Raw genomic sequence first — 17,632 nt, 5'->3', positions numbered from 1 at the left:
CGGGATGCGCCTGCTGCTCCGCTGCCTGCGCCCGGGCCCGCGGCGCCGCTCCGGGCTCCTGCGGCGCGCGGGGCACCTCTGGCGCTACGGGCGCCTCTGCCTCCGCTCCCTGCTCTACAACTCCTTCACCGACGGCGACGTGCTGCTCGACTCGCTCTTCGAGCCCGTCTACTGGCTGGTGGACCACGTCACGCGCTGGTTCGGCGTGGTGAGTGCCCCGGGGACGCGGAGCAGCCGCCGCCGGGGGTGCAGGGCCCCTCCGTGCTCGCGCTCCCGCGGCTCTGTCCTGCCCCACTGCGCCCGTGACCCGCTCCCCTTTCCCGCAGGTGTTTGTGGTGCTGGTGATCGGGCTGACGAGCTCCGTCGTGGCCATCGTGTACATCTGCCTGCTGCCCCTCATCCTGCAGACCTACCCGCCTGCCTGGATCTGCTGGCACCTGGCCTACGGCCACTGGAACCTCCTCATGATCGTCTTCCACTACTACATGGCCATCACCACCTCCCCCGGGTACCCGCCGCAGGTGAGGCCAGGCTGGCTGGGGGGCCCCGGGCACAGGGGGGCCTCCCGCTGCTCCCCACTTTGTGCTGTGGATGATTGAACTTTGGGGGAGGCCCCTCCAGGACAGGGTGGCTGAGAGTGGTGCCRCTGGCGCTGCGGGGTAATGTGGCTGCAGGAGGTTTGTCCTCAGCCCTGTTTGAGGCTGGCTTAGGCTTAAAAGGCAAGGGAGGAGTGCAGGGACAGAGGAGTGCTGGCAGCAGGGGACAGTGCAGGGCCTGGGGACACCGACCCTCTTCTGACCTCCATGCAGGCCAAGGATGATCTCACCGGCGTCTCCATCTGCAGGAAATGCATCGCTCCCAAGCCAGCTCGCACCCATCACTGCAGCATCTGCAACAGGTAGGGGTCCTCGCCCTGCCCCGCTGCGCCCTGCCCCACACACTGCCCGTGTGGGGCTCCTGGGCCCGCATGGGGCTCCTGTGTCTGCACTGCTCGGCGCAGCCTCCAGGACGCCTCCTTTTCCCTCCCACGGACTGCTGCAGGAGGGGGGCCTGTCCCTTTTCCTTGTCCCCACGCTCGTCCCCGTGCAGCCGTGTCCCYGCACRTCGTGTCCCCACGCAGCGTGTCCCMGTGTCGGGGCTCGCGGTGACGCCCGTGCCGCTCTGCTCCCGCAGGTGTGTGCTGAAGATGGACCATCACTGCCGTATCCTCTGCAGCGCCCGCCCGCCGCGCGGCCCCGCKCSCKGCCCCGCTCCCTGCCCCGCTCCTGCCCCGGGCAGGGTGCTGGGAGCCAGGCCACACTGACCACACTGACCGGCCAGGAGGGTCCCCTGGTCCCTGCAGGGTGGGTTCCCACCCCGGCCTGTCCCCGTTACCCACCTTTAACCCCAGAACAGCCTGGCTCAACAACTGCGTGGGCCACTTCAACCATCGCTACTTCTTCTCCTTCTGCCTCTTCATGACCATGGGCTGCATCTACTGCAGCGTCAGCGGCTGGGACATGTTCCGGGACGCCTACGCAGCCATCGAGGTGAGCGGGGCAGCCGCGGCGCCGCCGCTGCGGGCAGGGAAGCGCTGGCCCAGGGCCCAGCTTGCAGAACCAGCCACGGGCAGCCCCGGCCTCGTAGGGACCCTGTTTGCCCCCTGCCACCGTCCGTGACGCCCCCAGCCCCGCAGGGGTGTGAGCGGGAAGGGCCTTCTCCTCTGAGACACGTAACCGGTGCCCTGTGTTTTCCATCCCCCTAGAGAATGAAACTGCTTGAGAAGGAGAGACTGCAGGTGGCTGCCAACCAGGTGGGACATCCCTGCTCCCAGCTGCCCCAGGCAGCGCGGAGCAGAGCTGCCCTGCAGCTGCCTGCAGCCGGCTCCCTGCTCTGGCTCCCGCTCTCCGGGTAGTTGCTGGCAGGAGCCAAGCAGGGCCCGCGCGGCTCTGGGCAGCTCTGCACGGCCGCTGCCTTCCCGTGCACACGTTTGCAGCCGCTTTGGCTGGTGCCGGCGGCGGCCTGGGGCCGGGCGCTGCCTCGGGGCGCGCTGCACCGCAGCCCCCGCACGGTTCCTGGCACCGTCCCGCTGCGGGGCAGGCTCCTGCCAGCCCCCGGCTGCTCCCCCCATTCTAACCTGCTGCTTCTCATTCATCCGCTGGCTGTGAGGTGCTGTCCGTGTCCCATGGCTGTCCCGCCATCACCCCGGCCCTTGTGTTGGTGCTGGTCCCGGCCCTTCCTCCCTGCCTGATCCTGCAACAGTGAYGGGCGCAGCAGCCCCCAGCCCCTGCGCTGCAGAGCACTTTGTGTAACCCCTGCCTGTTCTTGATGTTTGTATTTTGCAGACCTACTACCAGACCCCGCCGCCCGCCTTCTCCTTCCGCCAGCGGGCTTTCCACAAGAGCATAGTCTACCTCTGGGTGCTGTGCAGGTAACGCAGGGCGGGCAGCGGAGCGAGCCCTGCACCCCAGCGGGGTCTCCCTTCCCCTCTGCCTTCCCCGGGCTGCCTCTGCCAGCCCCTGCCCTGGGGACACGGAGCAGGGAAGGCCTCAGCTCCTTGCCCTGCAGATTAGACCAGAGCCCCCAGCCGCAGGGGTGCAGGCCCCTCGCCCGCGGGCTCAGGCCTCCCCGTGAGCTGCTGTCCTTGTTGCCCGCAGCTCGGTGGCGCTGGCCCTGGGCGCCCTCACGCTGTGGCACGCCGCCCTCATCACCCGCGGCGAGACCAGCATCGAGAGGCACATCAACAAGAAGGAGAGGCAGAGGCTGCAGAAGAAGGGCAAGGTGGGCGGCGCGTGCAGAGGCGGCTGCCCGGCCGGGAAGTATCCCACATGTTGCTCTGGCCCGCAGGTGTTCCGGAACCCCTACAGCTACGGTGGCTGGAATAACTGGAAGGTTTTCCTGGGAGTGGACGTGCCAAGGTACCGCCCTGGGGAAGCCCCTCCCTGGGCAGCACAGGGGTAGAGGGGCTGGGACACTGCTGCACTGCAGGACCGAGAGCAGCCCGTGCTCTGCCCTGCTCCCGGYTGCAGGACTGAGGAGCCCGTGYTCTGCCCTKCCCCTGGCTGTGGGGCAGACGAGCTTGTGCTCTGCCCTGCTCCYGGCTGCCCTGGCACAGAGCCCAGCCAGCCCTTGGGGCAGCACAGGGCTGCCTGAGGGCTCCCTTCAGGCCTTCCTGCTGGGCCCTGGGCGCCCAAGGGGGCCGCAGTGACAGCCCAGGGACACGGGCTCGCTCCCTCGCTCTGCCTGCCCCCCTGTTGSTGCGCAGCACCAAGGCTTGAGCACGTTGCTGCAGGCTTTACTTCTCTCCCGCCAGGCACTGGCTCACGCGGGTCCTGCTGCCCTCTCCTCACCTGCCGCACGGAACAGGCCTGAGCTGGGACCTCCCTCCCTGCGTGCGGGAGCAGCGGGCGCCGCTCCTGGCCATCTGAACGGGAGCTGGGGCCTGGCTGCTGCAGCCCTCCCTGCCCTGCAGGCAGGGGAGCACAAAGCCAGCCCGGGCAGCGGGCTGAAGGCTCGTGCTGGCACACGCTGCCAGCTGGAGCCAGAACCGGGCGGGCTCTTTGCACAGCAYCAGCGCCGGTGCTCCCGGCTCCTTGGTGGCTGCAGGCAGCCCCATCGTGGGGGGCACCAGCTGCAGAGAGCCCCACAGCGGGCTGGGGTGCCAGCTGCTGCCCTTGCTGCGCACAGGTACAGGCCAGGACCTGGCCCAGCCTGGCGAGGCGGGCGTGGAGGACCGCGTATTGCCCCCCCCATGCACTGGCTGGGGAGCCTTTTTACAAATGTAAGAATATCCAATAAAGAGTTGTTGTTTTTTTTAAGAAAAGTGACTCGTGCCTGTGGTAGGGGTAGCCTGCCCGGCTGCTGCCTGGAGCAGTGCAAGGGCAAAGCCCCTGGGCACCTGCTCGTGCCCTGGCAGCCGGGCCCGGGAGCAGTGGGGCCTGGCAGGGCAGGGCCACGATGCAGAGGCAGGAGCCCCAGCGTGGCCTCACAGCGCGAGGCCCCGCAGCGTTACCAAAACACACGTTTATTCTTCCAGCGCACGCCTGGCCCCTGTACACAGGGCCTCCCTTCTGCGAGGGCCCAGCGTGTCCATCAGTGTCCGTGGGTGCTGCACGTGGCACGGCTGCTTCCCGTGGGGATGGGGCTGCCTGTGCCCGCTGGCCCCCGTCCCAGCGCAGCCGCCCCGCGCTCCAGGAGGCTCCATGGGCCCGGCCGCAGTCCCAGGGCTCGCAGGGCAGAGGCGTCCCGGGTGTCCATCGTTCAGCACGGCGCTCACCTGCCCGGGCTCCCCAGCAGGAACCTGTGGGGACGGAGGTGGTGCCCTGAGCCCGGCCGGCAGCCCCGGCTGCGCCCCGGCCACGGCCCCGCACACACTCACCACTCGCCCCGCGCCGCCACCGCCTCCTTCCGCACCAGCCTCTTCTTGTCATCCAAGGGTTTGGCCAGCGCCCGGATGACRCGCGGCTTGTAGGGGAGCAGCTGGGGGACAGAGGTGGCTGTGAGAGAGCAGGGGGGCTGCCGCCAGCCCCCAAGGCAGGGAGCTGGCCCCCCCAGCCCCTCACACCAGCCCCACGGTGAAGAACTTACCACGGGGAGGGGCAGGTTGGTGAGCGCGTGGGCGCAGCGCAGGGCAGCGATGCGGACAGCCTGCGAGAGGCAGGAGTGAGCGGTGGGCAGGGGCATGGCCCGGGAGTGGGGCATGTGGGGCAGAGTGGGGTCGCACGCACCATTGTGGGGCTGGAGGTGAGGCTGAGCACCTTGGTGACCAGCGTGTCGATGTGCGTGCTCATGATCTGCGGCGCTTCGAGCAGCAGCGGCTGGAGGCAGCTCAGGGTGGAGAGCTGCACCACGCGGTCCGTGCAGGACAGGGCCTCGAGCAGSAGCGAGAGGAGCTGCGAGGACACAGATGGGATTAGGGCCTCGAGCCATGGGCGCTGCCACAGTGCCTCCGGGCAGGCAGGCCGGCCCTCACCGTGGGCAGCTCCGACACCAGCACAGGCTTGGGGAGGTGGTTGAGCACATGGGACAGGCCCTTCAGGTAATTGGCCTTCACGTCTGCGGAGAGAAGTGGTTAGAGGCAGCAAGCGGTGCAGAGACCCCAGAGAGGGGGTCTCTGGGGCACCATCCCAGCCCCRCAGGCCGGGCTGGGACCAGGGGGCAGCCGCTCACCGGGGCCGGCCCCATGGAAGCCCTGCACCAGCTTGGGCACRTTGTCGGTGAAGAAGCGCTGGCGGAACATGATGCGCACGTCGGCGTGGCAGCCCTTGTGCAGCACGTCGGGCGCGTCCGCCATGAGCACGGAGAAGCCGTCGGCCGCCGCGGGGCCCAGCTCCGCGTCCGCCAGCAGGCCCAGCAGCTGCGGGGGAGAGCGGCCCGAGATGAGCGCCCAGGAGGCTCCCACCGGCTACTGGGGCAGCCGGCAGCTCCCACCCAGCTCCCGGGGAAGACGGAGGCTCCTCGGAGGGCACCCACGCCACACAGGGCCTACCTTGTCCGTTAGGTGGGAGCTCAGCGGGTGGTAACGCAGCACTAGGGCTTTGGTCACCTATAAGGCACAACAGAGTGGGCAGGGGCTGCCTCTGCCCCRGGGCAATTCCTCCGGCGCGCAGGGCAGGCCTTACCCAGAGCAGCAGCGTGAGCGCCTGCGCCCGCCGGGGCCCCTCCGCGAGCGCGGGCTCCATCCTGTTCACTGCCAGCTGCAGGATCTCATCCAGCTGCTGCCCTGGGGACACAGACCGGCTGAGCAGCCTCCCAGCAGCGCCCGCAGGGCGCCCCGGCGGCCGGCCCGGCTCCCTTACCCTCCACGTGCTTGTTCACCAGCCCTGCGAAGCACTTGGCTGCCGTGGTGGCCGTGAAGGGGCAGTTGCAGGAGCAGCTCAGGGCCAGCAGCTCCCGGAGCAGTCTTTCCTCCTGAGGAATCACCACCTGAAAGGGACCCACTGCCTGTCACAGCCTGCGGGCTACGACTGCTCCCTTCCTCTCCCCGGAGTCCACAGTCCYGGGCAGGACCCCTGGCCACAGCCCCGCCACCCATTCCCCCGGCTTACAGTGCGAGGCAAGGAGCAGACGAAGGCCATGAGGAGGGCAACGAGGCGCCTCTGGGCTTCCAAGCGCTCCCCGTCCTGCGGGGGCAGAACGGGACTCACATCATCACCATCCTCCCTGGCACCTGCTTCCTCCTGTGCCCGTAGTCTCATCCCCTGCGTCTGCTCGGGCACCTCAACCCAAGCACCTCACTCACCTCAAAGGGTTGGAAGGAACAAGGAAAACTGTTCTGTGGCAGGAAGGAGACCTCTCCATCCAGGAAGAGGGGCACCACATGGGACACGCTCTGGGCAGCCAGTCTAGGAGACAGGAGACATTGCAGTGTGCTGCCCTGGGAGCGCCACGGGCGAGCTCTGGGTACCTCCCGGGCGGCAGGTGAAGCAAGGGCAGGGCAGGGGGCCGCAGGCAGGCCCCGCCACGAGGGGATCTGTGCCCGGCCTCGCCGCGCCCGCGCCAGCGTCACTCACTCGGGGCTCAGGTGAGTGCAGGCGGCGCTGATGACAGACGCCATGGCAGCCAGGGCCTCCTCCTCCAGCAGCGCCTTGCCCAGYGGCGGGTGGGTGCTCTCTGCAGACAGCGGGATGAAATGGGGCACGTTGGCACCTGCCACACCACCCAGTACCACCAGTGACCCACAGCGGCACGGGGTGCTGCAGCTCTGGCCCTGCCCGCAGGGTGCTGGGACCCTGCAGTGCGTTTGCCGGGGGGACAGCAGCACTAGCTGCAGGATTGCAGCAGCATCAGCCRTAGCGTCTGGAACCCCAAAGGGATTCCCAGGGAGCCCCCTGCCCCACCGCAGCCCTGCGCCTACCTTGCATGGCGGCCTGCACAGCCATGGCCAGCAGGCACGGCACCACCGTTTGGTGGTAGTACCAGCAACTCTCCGCATCCTGCTGGCACTGCAGGGCCACGCGCTGGAGGCTCTGGCACACGGAGACCACGTCTTGGACACTCCCGGCCTCGTTCCCTGCAGGACACGGGCATTGTCACATCCAGCGGCCACTGCCCTCGCCCCACAGGTGCTGGCACCCTGGGGGCAGCCCCAGCTGGGTGCTGACGTTTCCCGGGGCCGCGTTACCTTTGTGCAGCTGCCGGAGGTGCTGCAGCAGCACGGGGACGGTCTCCCGCACGATGCTGGTGTGCGTGGACACGGCTGCCAGCGCCTGCAGGCAGCGCTGCCGCGGGCGCCGCACGGCCCGGCCGCCCTCCTGCTCCCGCTCTGAACGGGACACGCACCTCAGCGGGCGTCCCAGCGACCCCGGCCCCCAGCCCAACACATGCAGGGCCCAGAGAACCCCAGTGGGACGTGGCGAGGCAGCACAGCGGAACCAGCCATTCCAAGGCACAGGGGCCCTGCCCGCATGGGTGACCCGGCAGCGTGGGCTGTTGCCAGCCCTTGGCACAGCCTGCCCTGTGCCAGCACCAAGGGCCCAAGCCAAAGCGCCCCGTGAAGGGAGCCCTGGGAGCTGAGCTGGGACAGGCCATGGCTTGACCCCCATAGCAGAGCTCTCTCTTTCCCCCTATGACTCCTACCTGACTGCAGCTCCTCTGCGAGCCTCGGTACCATGCGCCCCGAGAAACTCTGCGGGTGGATGGGGGCCAGGGATCCGGCTGCCTCCATCGCTGCCTCGCTGCAGGATGCAAGGAACGGGAGAGGAGAGGGGAGTGCTTCAAACCTGCACTCTCAGCACACAAGCTGCAGAGACCCAGCTTAAAGGTGTCTCCAAAAACTCTTTTCTCAGCAATTTGCCCTGTTCACCCTGCAGGAAAGTGAGGCAGAGCCCCCRCTTTGAGAGGTCCAAGCTTTCCAATTTCCAGTTCAGGAGCTGCCTGGTTTATCTCATGGCTCTTATACACAGCTGGTCTTTTAGCTCAGGCAGCTCCCAGATTACAACCCCTCTCTGCAACACAGCCAGGTTTTGCTYCTCTTCCCAGAGCACAGATGACCAGCACGGCTCCAGGCAGCCCCTCACCTGCTCTGGGAATCCTCCTCGTGCAGGATGAGCCGCAGGAGGTGATCCACAGTGAGCTCCAGGTCAGAAGGGGACAGGAAGCCTGGAACAAGAGCCATTGAGGAAACCTGCCCTTGGCCAAAGGCAAAGATGCTGCTGTTCTGGCCAGCATCCTGCCCTCTCCTCCAGGTTGTTAGCAATGCAGCAGCGTGCCCAGCTCCAGAGATACCCGGTACCCAGCGCGAACACGTAGGAGAGACACCAAGAGTGTCCAGAACTCGCGGCCTAGCTGGGAAATGTCACCACTTCTCCAGTGCAGCCACATACGCCATCAAATCTGAGCCTCTGCCCTAGGCACCCATCAGACACATGCTACCCCATCTCCGGGCTGGGGTGACATCTCCCTTTGATCCCCAGGGGAAGCAAGACACCTACCTTGCAGAGAGCCCAGGACTGTCAGCACCCTGATCCCCACGAGCTGCAGCTGCACGCTGGGGTCCGTCATCGCCGAGAACACCACGGAGCAGACGGGGGCCCGGAGCGCCGCCAGGGCGCTCTCCTCTGCGGACAGAGGCACCAAGTCAGTGCCCGCGCTGGCCTGTCCCAGCATTGCCACCCCACAGACCCCTTCTGTGGCCCTGCCAGCCCACACCCAGCACGTGAGATGCCTGGGACACACTGGATGTTTGCACACGCAGCCATCCACGCCAGGCAGCTTTGCCCCTCTGCCAGCATCGCAGGCGAGGGAGCAGCAAAACCCCTGGCACAGTGATGGCTCCAGAGCGGCCAGCAAAGCTCACCTTCCTCCACATATCCCCACTTCTGATGCAACTCCAGGAAACCGAGCAGCATTTCCAGGATTGTCCTCCTCTGGCTGCTCTGCAGGGGCACAAAAGCGCAACTCAGATCAGTGCAGTGCAGGACTCTGCTGTGTCTCAGCCCGATGCTGCCAGGCCCCAAATGGCAGGGACACCCACTTTGAGGGCCGCCCCACCAGCGCCCACTGCGGCGCAGCGCGGGCGCGCTCACCTGCGGGTGCTTGCTGTGCTGCTCCAGCAGCAGGGGCACCACGCTGCGGGTGACGCAGTGGCAGGCGCGCAGGGAGGCGCCCGCTGCCGCCTGCAGGAGCTTGGCGCTCGGCCACACCAGCTTCATGTCGGGCTCGCACAGATGGTGCCTGCAATCTGAGATGGGCTGGCGTCAGGCGGCGGAGAGCGGCGCTGGGACGCGCTGCCGGGCTCTGAGGTCGCGCAGCTCCGAGCTGCAGCCCGGCCTCCTTAACGGGGCTGCCTCCCTCCGCTCCAGGTGCCACAGCAGCCTTGGACACCCCAAGCCCAGCCAGCAGGGAGGCAAGTCAATCCAACAGGGATTTTTCACTGTACCCTCTTTTGCTCCCCACATCAGYTAATTTCCCTGGGGAAGCCAACACCAGTTGGGAGAGCTGAGAGGCAGAAAGGAAAAAGTTTCAGAGAGAAGAGGAGAGCAGGGATCTGGCTAGGGGATGCTTGCAGGCCTGCCAGCGCCAGGCCCTGTGCAGCCCAGCCGCTAGGAAGCGGGTAGGTATCTGCTGGCTACCTTGTAGGACGCTGCTGAGGAAGGAGTCAAGGAGGTCGTCGGCGTCGGAGCTGAGCACGGAGCGGGACAGGCAGGCAGAGAGCGCGTGCAGCGCGGCCAGGCACTCGGCCTCCACCTTCTCGCTCGCCGTCTGGAACACCTGCCGGAGAATGGGATGAGCCGTCAGCTCCGCACAACCGCGGCTGCGCGGTGCCAGCGCGGACGGAGGGGCTCAGGCTCTGGTCCCGCTTCTGGTGTGCTTGGAAAATGCCAAATGGCCTCACACGGGCCCTGGGGAGGCTCCAGCCCGGCCAGCCTGTCTCCCAGTTTCAGTCGGGGCTGCCCAAGGCTGCCGGGAGCCTTCCCGTGARGTGCTGCCCAGCAGCAGCCCGGCTGTGCTGCGGCACTCGCTGCTCAGCACTCACCTCCCTGCGCAGGGATGACCAGAGGCTGGGGAGGAATTCCTGCAGCTCCTTCTGCCCGTAGATTGCACAGCAGGCTGTCTGCAGCGGGGAGCCAGGAGCAGGCCTCAGTGAGACGCCAGGACAKGGGCACTGCCCACCCCAGCAGGCCCACTCAGGGCTGCATGAACCGCACAGGGGAGAGAGAAGGAGGAGGAGGGAGGAGTGATACAGGCCAAAGGAGGACTCTGGCAACTATGGACCACGTTCTGTAATGTCAGTCAGCAACTCGCCAGAGGGACTTTAAGGTGGCTGAATGCTGCTACCTCTTGTTGGGCCAGGCCAGTTGCGGACTGAAGGCAAAAAGGGATTCTTCCTTACCAGGGTCTGCAGGGAGTCAAGCTTGGCACTTTGCAGGTCTGAGTCCATCTTCTCAATGAGCAGAGGGAGCAGGAACTGCAGAGAGAGGCAGTTAGACTCATCGGACCCTCTGTGTCACTTCAACACGCACCTCTGCAGCCCCACGGGGGCTGCTCTGCCTCTTCCAGGGCATCTGAACWGAGGGGATGCCTGTGACAGGCAACCTCTTCCCAGGGAGGCAGCACCAGCACCCTCCCTCTGTCCACCCCTGGGACAGGTGGGACACGGGGATTGCCAGCAGGAGAGAGTGGCCCTTGTGCAGGGGGTCCTGGTCCCCCTGCTGGCCCTGGTCCCAGCAATTCCCCTCCCATGGGATCACAYGGGGAGCTGCAGCACTATGAAATGCAGCCTGTGCTTGAGGAAGAGGCAGGTGCCCGAGAGCTGCCAAGGGGCCGCCTACCTCAGCAAACTGGGGYGTGGAGGCCAGGACAGCCCGGAGGCTCAGGATTAGGTCTTCTCTCTGGATGCCATGGGGATCATTGGGGGGCTGCAAGGGAAGCACAGRGGAGCTGTTAGGAGACCTCCTATCTCATCTCAGCAATGCTGGTCACCAGATCCAGTCTGGCATGGGCCTGTTGGCTTGGACAGCACAGCACAGCCACTTGCCYAAGCCTCTTGCCCACCCTCTCCTCCCATTCCCTGGAAGGGAGGCACAACGCCATGAAAAGAACACTAGGAAAAGGAATAGGCTATGGCAGGAAGCAGACTCACTCACTGGAATAAAATCAATGGGGAAGTAGCAGGACGTGACTTCGAACAGCTCCTCCACAAAGGGACCTGCAGCGGGGAGAGGACAAAACACGTGAGCAGGGACGGTGGGGAAYGGGGCATCTGTGCCCAGCATCAGCCACAGGCTGCAGCTCCCAAATCACGGCAGAGCCAACCCCAGGCCAACACAAGGGCCATCCCTCTTGGAGCAGGGACAGAAGGGACACGAGCCCTCCTCAGCTCAGTGTGGCAGGCTCACCCAGGGCGTAGTTCTTGCCGATGAGGTCACGCACRATCTGGAAGGCCAGCAGCAGGTTGCGGGGATCCTTCTCCCCGTCCATCACCTGGATGAAGCCGAACGTGAAGTCAGCGCCCAGGCCCTTCAGCTCTGCAGAAGGGAGGAGTGTGAGTGGGAAGGGCTGCAGAACTCCAGACCTCAGCCACGTGAGGGTGAAATCAGCCCTGCTCCCCTGGCACAAGAGCCCTGCCAGTTCTGCCCACACAGTGCCACGAGGGCCCTGCCCCTAGAAGGGAAAAGCACCATCTTCCCAGCCTGAGCAACCCCAGGACAGTTGCAGCCTTGGCCTCCTCACCTTCCTCCCTGGAGCTCATGAAGTTGGTGATGATGCTGTAGACTGTGTAACGGTCCAGCTGCAGCAGGGACTGCGGGRAGGAGCAAAGCAGTTAGAACAAGCCTGACTACCTGGCAGCATTGCTACACACCCGCCAAGGGCAAGCACGTGCCCTTGGGCAGCAAGCAGCAGCCCCAGCAGCTCAGCGGCTGCTTCCTGCCACACAGGCCCCATTTATCGTGTGCAAAGAGTGCACGTGCTTGGATGCCTGCACCTGAGCACAACTGCACATACACACTGCAGATCGTGCCAGCCAGGGCCTTGCCAGCACAGACAGTCTTAAGAAATAGGAAAATTGGGGGGTTGGAGTCTCTTAAATACAGCTTGGAGAACACAGGAAAAGAAGTTAATTCCCCCAGGGACAAGAGGGCAAGGGCCAGACATGTCCAGTTGTCCTTTGCAATGAGCCACACTGCCCCTAAGCTCCCCGGGAGCACTGCACAGGCACTGACTGCCACCAGCTGGCTCCTCAGGACAGGTACCCAGAGAACAGGGACAGGAGCTGGGCAGTGGCACTGCTCACCTGCACGTGCACCTCCTGGAAGATGGCCTTGAGCACAGACACTGCGAGCCCCGGCGCCAGCGCCTCACACATGCTCTGTGGAGAGGTAAAGCGAAGTAAGAGCCACGACAGCCACCCGGGGCTCCTGCTGCTGGGCAGCACCCACCTCTGGCGTCATGGGGTCCTCCCCACACCCCAGCACAGCTTGCCACCCTCACTAACAGGACCAGACCCCTGCCCCTCCTGCTCCTGCCAGCCCCAAGGCATTAGCATGTAGGGCAAGCATGCAGCCCACTCCCCAGGGTGCCCAGTGAGTTTTTGCTCCAATACCAGATATATCTCCGATACCAGAAAGTCAAGGCAGGAGCAGAGGAGAGTGGGCAAGGTAACAGAGCAGGAGCTGAAGCCCAACTGAGCTCTGGCCGACACGCTGCTCCGGGCTGCCCACAGGGGCTGCTCCTCCCCAGCCTCGCTCTGCAGCGTGGCCTGGCAGCCCTGGGCTTGGAGGACACAGACTCACCAGCGCTCGGAGTCCCTGGAGCACCGCAGGGATCACAAGGTGATGATCCTGCAGCCGGCTCTCGTAGAACAGGACCAGATGCAGCACTGCCAGGCACAGACACCAAAGTGCATTAGGACCCAGAAACTCAGCTCCAGCCCCAGCTCTGCCAAAAGCAGCTGCAGCCTGAGCAGYGAGCCAACCTCGCACAGATGAACGTGGGGGCTGATCAAGCTCCTGCCACCGCTGGGTGCATCCACCTGTCTCTGATACCTTCTCCCTTCCCCGGGAATGACCACTGGGAATGACCACGTGTGACCACAGCGGGGCAGCACCTGCCTCCAGTCCCTGCAAGGCGCAGGAGCTACCAGGAGGTGCCTGCCCTGGCCTGCCTGGACATGTGGGCGCAGCCACGGGCAGGGCCTGGCAGCCGCCRTGCAGGAGGGACCGACGTGGCGGGTGCGGCGCAGCCCCGGGCTCCCGTGTTTGCGTCCCAAACACGTTCCCGGGCTCTGAGTCACGGCCCTAGGTGCCCGTGCACGCGGGGCCGGGGAGYGGCAGCAGGAAGCGGACTGGAAGAGCCGGCTGCCGCATCCTGCGCCCACGGCTGCCGCGGGAATCCCCCCGCGGGAAAGTGCCTGGGTGAGGGAGGCCACGAGGGGAGACAGGGCTCCAGCGCCGCCTGYGTCCCCTCCTGCAGGGCTCCTGGTGACCCGGCTACAGCTTCCCCTCTCTCAGCTGTCCCGACTGCCAAGCCTCCCACTGATCCTTCCCAGCAGTGCCCAGCCCTGCAGGGCACCTCAGGCCCCGTCCCTGCCATTACAGCCTGGTCCAGTTACATCAGTAGCTCTGTGTGCACGTCCCTCCGCACAGCTGCTCTCAGACCTGCCCAAGCCAAACACAGGGGCAAAGGCCAAAGCCCGAGAGTCTTTTACCCCCACCCTTCTCCTCTTGCATCTCTCCTACTCTCTGTGCCCCCCTGCGCTGCTGGCACCGCTTCAGCTACCCAGCAGTGATGCCCCCCCGCTCTACACCACAGTTTGACAGCACTTTGCCAGCCTCCTCCGCTGGCAGTCAGCAACTCTGCAGCATTTAACACAGCAGAGCCTTCTCCTTGCCCCTCTGCATGGCTCCTTCCCTCGGGTCCTCCACTGCACCCTCATCCCAACCCTCATCTCTGATGTCTCCAGGCCACGGGGAGCCCCCAGAGTCACTGTGGGCAGGCACCAGGACTGTGGTGTGACTTGCTGTGTGAAGCAGGCCCTTCCTGCAGCAAACTGCCACTGACAGGCAGCTATGTCCCCCAGCTCTGTCTGTGCCACCGAGCACATCTGTGTGCATGACACCCCCACGCTGCTGGGGACACAGGGCTCCAAGGCCCTGACTCATTCACATAGCGACCCAAGTTGTGTTGTGAAAGTAGMAAAACGTGCGAGGTGTTGCATCCTCCTTGGACCCTGACCCTTGAAATGGTCATGCTGCTTAATCAGTCACTTTGCTGTGTGAAGGAGAGGCCCTCTCAGGCCACAGGCTTTTCCCTGACCCTGCGAGGAGCCACCCAGAGGCCTAGTGCAATCCTTACCTTCCTTCTCCTGGAGCAGGGAGTAACACTGGAGCAGGACTTGGGACAGCAGCTGGATGCCTCGTCCTCGCGTCCGAGGATCTGTGTTCTCCAGACAAGACCTAGCCAATCAGGATGGAAAGGCCTCTTAGGAGCAGGGACACTTGAGCAGGAAACGACCCCCAAGCCAACCCCGAAACGAAGCAGCACTGCAGGGAACACAYGGCACATTCCTGATGCCCTCCCACCTGCGGCGAGAAGGGGAGCTGTGCAGCCATGYGTCACTGCTGGGGACAGCCCCACCGGAGCTCTGCCCCGGCTCTGCCTCTGCTCGGGCCTGCTCCAGCCCTGCCCCTTCCCAAACGCTCTCGAATTCTGCAAGGACAGAGCCCRGCCCGGCCCCAGAGCCGCGGGTGGGCAGCAGGATTGCAGGCACAGCTGAGATTACAGCAGCACAGTTGGGCAGGGCTAGGGATAGCTCTGGGGTAGGCTGTTACAACGCACGATCCCTTCTCGCACACCCTTCTTGCGGGAATCTCCCCTTACGGGATGCAAAACCCATGAAAAGCTCTTCTTACCCAAGGGCTTCCACGACTTGCAGTACAGTCCAGCTTCCATCTTTAACCCCTGGAGAAAGAGAATGATTAARAGAATACATTAAAGACTCTCAGCTAGCTCCAGCCCTTCCTGTGCACACCTCTGGGATTGAGGGTCCTCTGGACCACAGCCGAGGGCCCGTGCGGAGGGGACACCTCCTGTGCAGCCCCCGCAGGGGCCAGGGGCTTCCTGAGCCTCCCCAAAGCAGATCAGAGACCCACCAGGAGCCAGTCTCAGTCCGGACACTTGGGATCACCACCTTCCTTCTGGCTCTACCTCCTCCCTGCTGCACTACGGGACACCAACACAAACCGTGTCGAGATGCGGAGGGGAGAAACGGAGCCCTGGGACCAGGGCACGATGCGGCGCCGGCAGGTTATGCCGGCTSAGGCTGGCACCCCAGCCAGGCCCTGTCCCCGAAGGGCTCAGCTTTCCTGCAGCTGAACTGGGCAGAGAGCCGCCTCGGGAGGCCTGGGCCAGGAGCTGCCGCATCCTCATTCCCGCTTGGAAACAAGCGGCACCCCCTGCCCATAACCTGTCCACAACAGATCCTTCTGCGACAAAAGAGATAAGCCCTGAGATCCGCTGTCTTTGTCAGGAGCACTTCAGGGCACTCTGTGGGCCTGGTTCACTCCGTGTCCTGCTGAAGCCCGCCCTTCGTGACGGGCAGACCCACATCCCGAGAAGCCTAAGGGTTTCGGTTTGGGGCTTTCCCAGGCCTCATCTCAGCCAAAATCTCCTGCTGTTGCAAACGTTTATTTGCTCTTTTTAAAGCRGTTAATTTCACCATTAAGTCATGCAGTTCATTAGAGAGAGATCTCTGGGGATAGCAGAAATTATGCCAATGTTTTCTGACAGCATCTCCAGAGACAGGGCTCCAATGCCACTTGGATAGCAGGGAGAGAGCCTGGACCAAGGGACAGAGCTGCTGCATAACAAGTAGGAGAAGCCATAAGGAAAGAGGAATCCGAGAGGCCAAAGAGAGGGCGCCAGGAGGGACGAGTGGAAGGTGCTGACGGAGTCTGAAAACGCAAAGGGCGAGGGCAGGAGGGTGCTGCGCGCTGCGGGCAACCAGAGCACAGCTCGCAGAGCTTCCAAGCAGCCCTCGCGCCTCCTGCCTGCACCACCGTGCAGGGCCGGGACAAAGCCCGTCTCCACAGCCCCCAGCGGCCTCGCTGCACCGTCACAGACCCAAACAGGAGAGCTGCTGCCCTCCCAGTGCCCAGGAAGGGGCTGAAGTGGAGCGAGGTCAGCACGAGCCAGCGGCGTCCCGAGCGGCCCCGCACCCGGAGCGGCTGCCTTCGCCATGCGGGGCTTCCTGCCGTTTCAGAGGACGGACCGAAGCCCCTGTGCTCCAAATCCATCTGCTCCCTCTTCTGACATCTCCCCTCCTCTTTCACACAGTGTCTTTCCAGACATTCATTTATATTTTCTGCACACTGTCCGCTTTAGCCACCTCCCCCACTCCCTTCAAACACAAGCACAGTGCTCCTGGCGAGCAGGAGATGGATTTCTGTAACAGCAGCATCCCTCTCRGCCCATTTGTTTTTTAACAAAAATGAACTCCTTCTGACCCCCACTGACCTCACAGTGCGAGCTGCCCGTAGCAGCATCAACGTCCTCCACTTCCAGGTTACACTTAACTTAGCACTCGGCAACACATGTGAGAAGCTCAACACGTTTCCTCCAAGGACGGCACAGAGGCCACCAGGTGAGAAAACCCCCCGCTCGGCTCAGGGACACGTGCTGCAATTTGCTATTTTCTGGCTGACGAGAGCTGCGGCAGCGGCTGCCTTCGAAGAGACAAAACCCRAAACTTCCTCCCTCACGTCTGTGACTCGATCCCAGGCGACAGGAGCAGCTGGGGGGTCATCCGTCCCCGCACGGTCTCCTGCGAGCACAGAGCCTCGGGGCACCCCTGTCACAACATCTCGAATCTCGCAGTTTAGCGAATTTCTCCCGGTGTCCTTGGTGTCTCCTTCACGGAGCCGGACACGGACTGCTGGGTTATCCGCAGCTCATCTCAGCCCCAGGATGCCACGGAGCAGCCTACAACCCAGCAGTCAAGAGAGGCTCTGCAGGCTGTCCCGCAGCACAGGGCAGCCCCCGAGGCCCTTCTCCGCTCTSTCAAATCCTTCCCGAACGCGCAGGAGCCACTGCCTGGAACGCGGCTGCTCTGCCTTGTCCTTAAAAGCCACCTTCCTGAAGCTGCAAATTCCCTGAAGCAACAAAGTCACCAAATTGCTGCTCCAAGCGGAAAGACAAATTATCCAAGGAAACCAAAGGCCTTAAGCCCTGCCAGGAAGGGGGAGAAGCCACAGAAGCGGCAGGCAGAGCGGAGCCCCGGGCAGCGCAGGAGGTTCCTCCCAAAGGCCGAGCTCGGCTCCCCGCGGGCAGCCAAGCCTCCAGCTCGGCCCGCAGCCCTCACGTGGCCTGAGCTGCGGGCACAGCCTGCGCGGTGTGTCCCCAAGGCCCAAGGTCCCCTCCCCAGCCCCCCGGGAGGCACCACCGGCAGCCCACGGCTCCGAAATCCCGGTCCCTTCCGGCACGGAGCAGCTGCCCAGCACCCAGTGCGTGTCCCGGCCCTGCAGCCCCGGCCCTCGCTGCTGCCCCACAGCTGCTCGCGCCCCACCTCAGCGCCCATCTGTGGGTCACCCCCAAATCCAGCCCCGCACGGGCTCCGCGGCGGCTCCCACTGCAGCACTGCCCCGCGGCCCGGCCCCTGGCACCCCGGGGCTCCCCGTGCCCGGGCCCTCACCCCGCAACCCCAAACCCACCCCCT

At 64.8% G+C, this 17,632-nt stretch overlaps 2 protein-coding genes across 3 annotated transcripts; one reads left to right on the top strand and one right to left on the bottom strand.

Moving 5' to 3' along the window:
• The first annotated feature begins 4 nt into the window (after positions 1-4).
• ZDHHC16 (zinc finger DHHC-type containing 16) lies at positions 5-3,797 on the top strand. Of its 2 annotated transcripts, XM_026050648.1 has the most exons (10): positions 5-208; positions 327-521; positions 810-898; positions 1,174-1,202; positions 1,396-1,529; positions 1,745-1,792; positions 2,325-2,410; positions 2,637-2,760; positions 2,827-2,897; positions 3,293-3,797. In XM_026050648.1, the coding sequence occupies exons 1-10, from the start codon at positions 5-7 to the stop codon at positions 3,405-3,407; spliced, it is 1,095 nt and encodes a 364-aa protein (XP_025906433.1). In that variant the 3' UTR covers positions 3,408-3,797. The 2 variants fall into 2 exon arrangements, with proteins under 2 accessions (XP_025906433.1, XP_025906434.1); XM_026050649.1 differs by lacking the exon at positions 1,745-1,792.
• A 392-nt stretch (positions 3,798-4,189) lies between these two features.
• Positions 4,190-14,884, bottom strand: MMS19 (MMS19 homolog, cytosolic iron-sulfur assembly component). Its single transcript, XM_026050585.1, has 30 exons — positions 14,832-14,884; positions 14,275-14,375; positions 12,714-12,799; positions 12,215-12,289; positions 11,653-11,722; positions 11,319-11,447; positions 11,067-11,128; positions 10,752-10,838; positions 10,313-10,387; positions 9,956-10,033; positions 9,552-9,690; positions 9,006-9,160; positions 8,777-8,855; positions 8,412-8,537; positions 7,998-8,079; positions 7,558-7,655; positions 7,103-7,243; positions 6,836-6,991; positions 6,492-6,591; positions 6,221-6,323; positions 6,027-6,101; positions 5,778-5,904; positions 5,601-5,701; positions 5,468-5,524; positions 5,149-5,335; positions 4,952-5,034; positions 4,707-4,871; positions 4,567-4,626; positions 4,358-4,458; positions 4,190-4,279 (listed from the first exon to the last, which is right to left on the bottom strand). Exons 4-30 carry the CDS (start codon positions 12,284-12,286, stop codon positions 4,252-4,254), a joined length of 2,736 nt encoding a protein of 911 aa, XP_025906370.1. The 5' UTR covers positions 12,287-12,289; positions 12,714-12,799; positions 14,275-14,375; positions 14,832-14,884; the 3' UTR covers positions 4,190-4,251.
• Between the last annotated feature and the right edge of the window lie 2,748 nt (positions 14,885-17,632).

This window comes from Nothoprocta perdicaria, unplaced genomic scaffold (assembly GCF_003342845.1).
Source record: "Nothoprocta perdicaria isolate Ctin4 unplaced genomic scaffold, notPer1 scaffold_7, whole genome shotgun sequence".
Taxonomy (NCBI): Eukaryota; Metazoa; Chordata; class Aves; order Tinamiformes; family Tinamidae; genus Nothoprocta; species Nothoprocta perdicaria.
The sequence above is the reverse complement of the archived record's forward strand: the minus strand, read 5'-3'. Positions and strand labels throughout refer to the sequence as shown.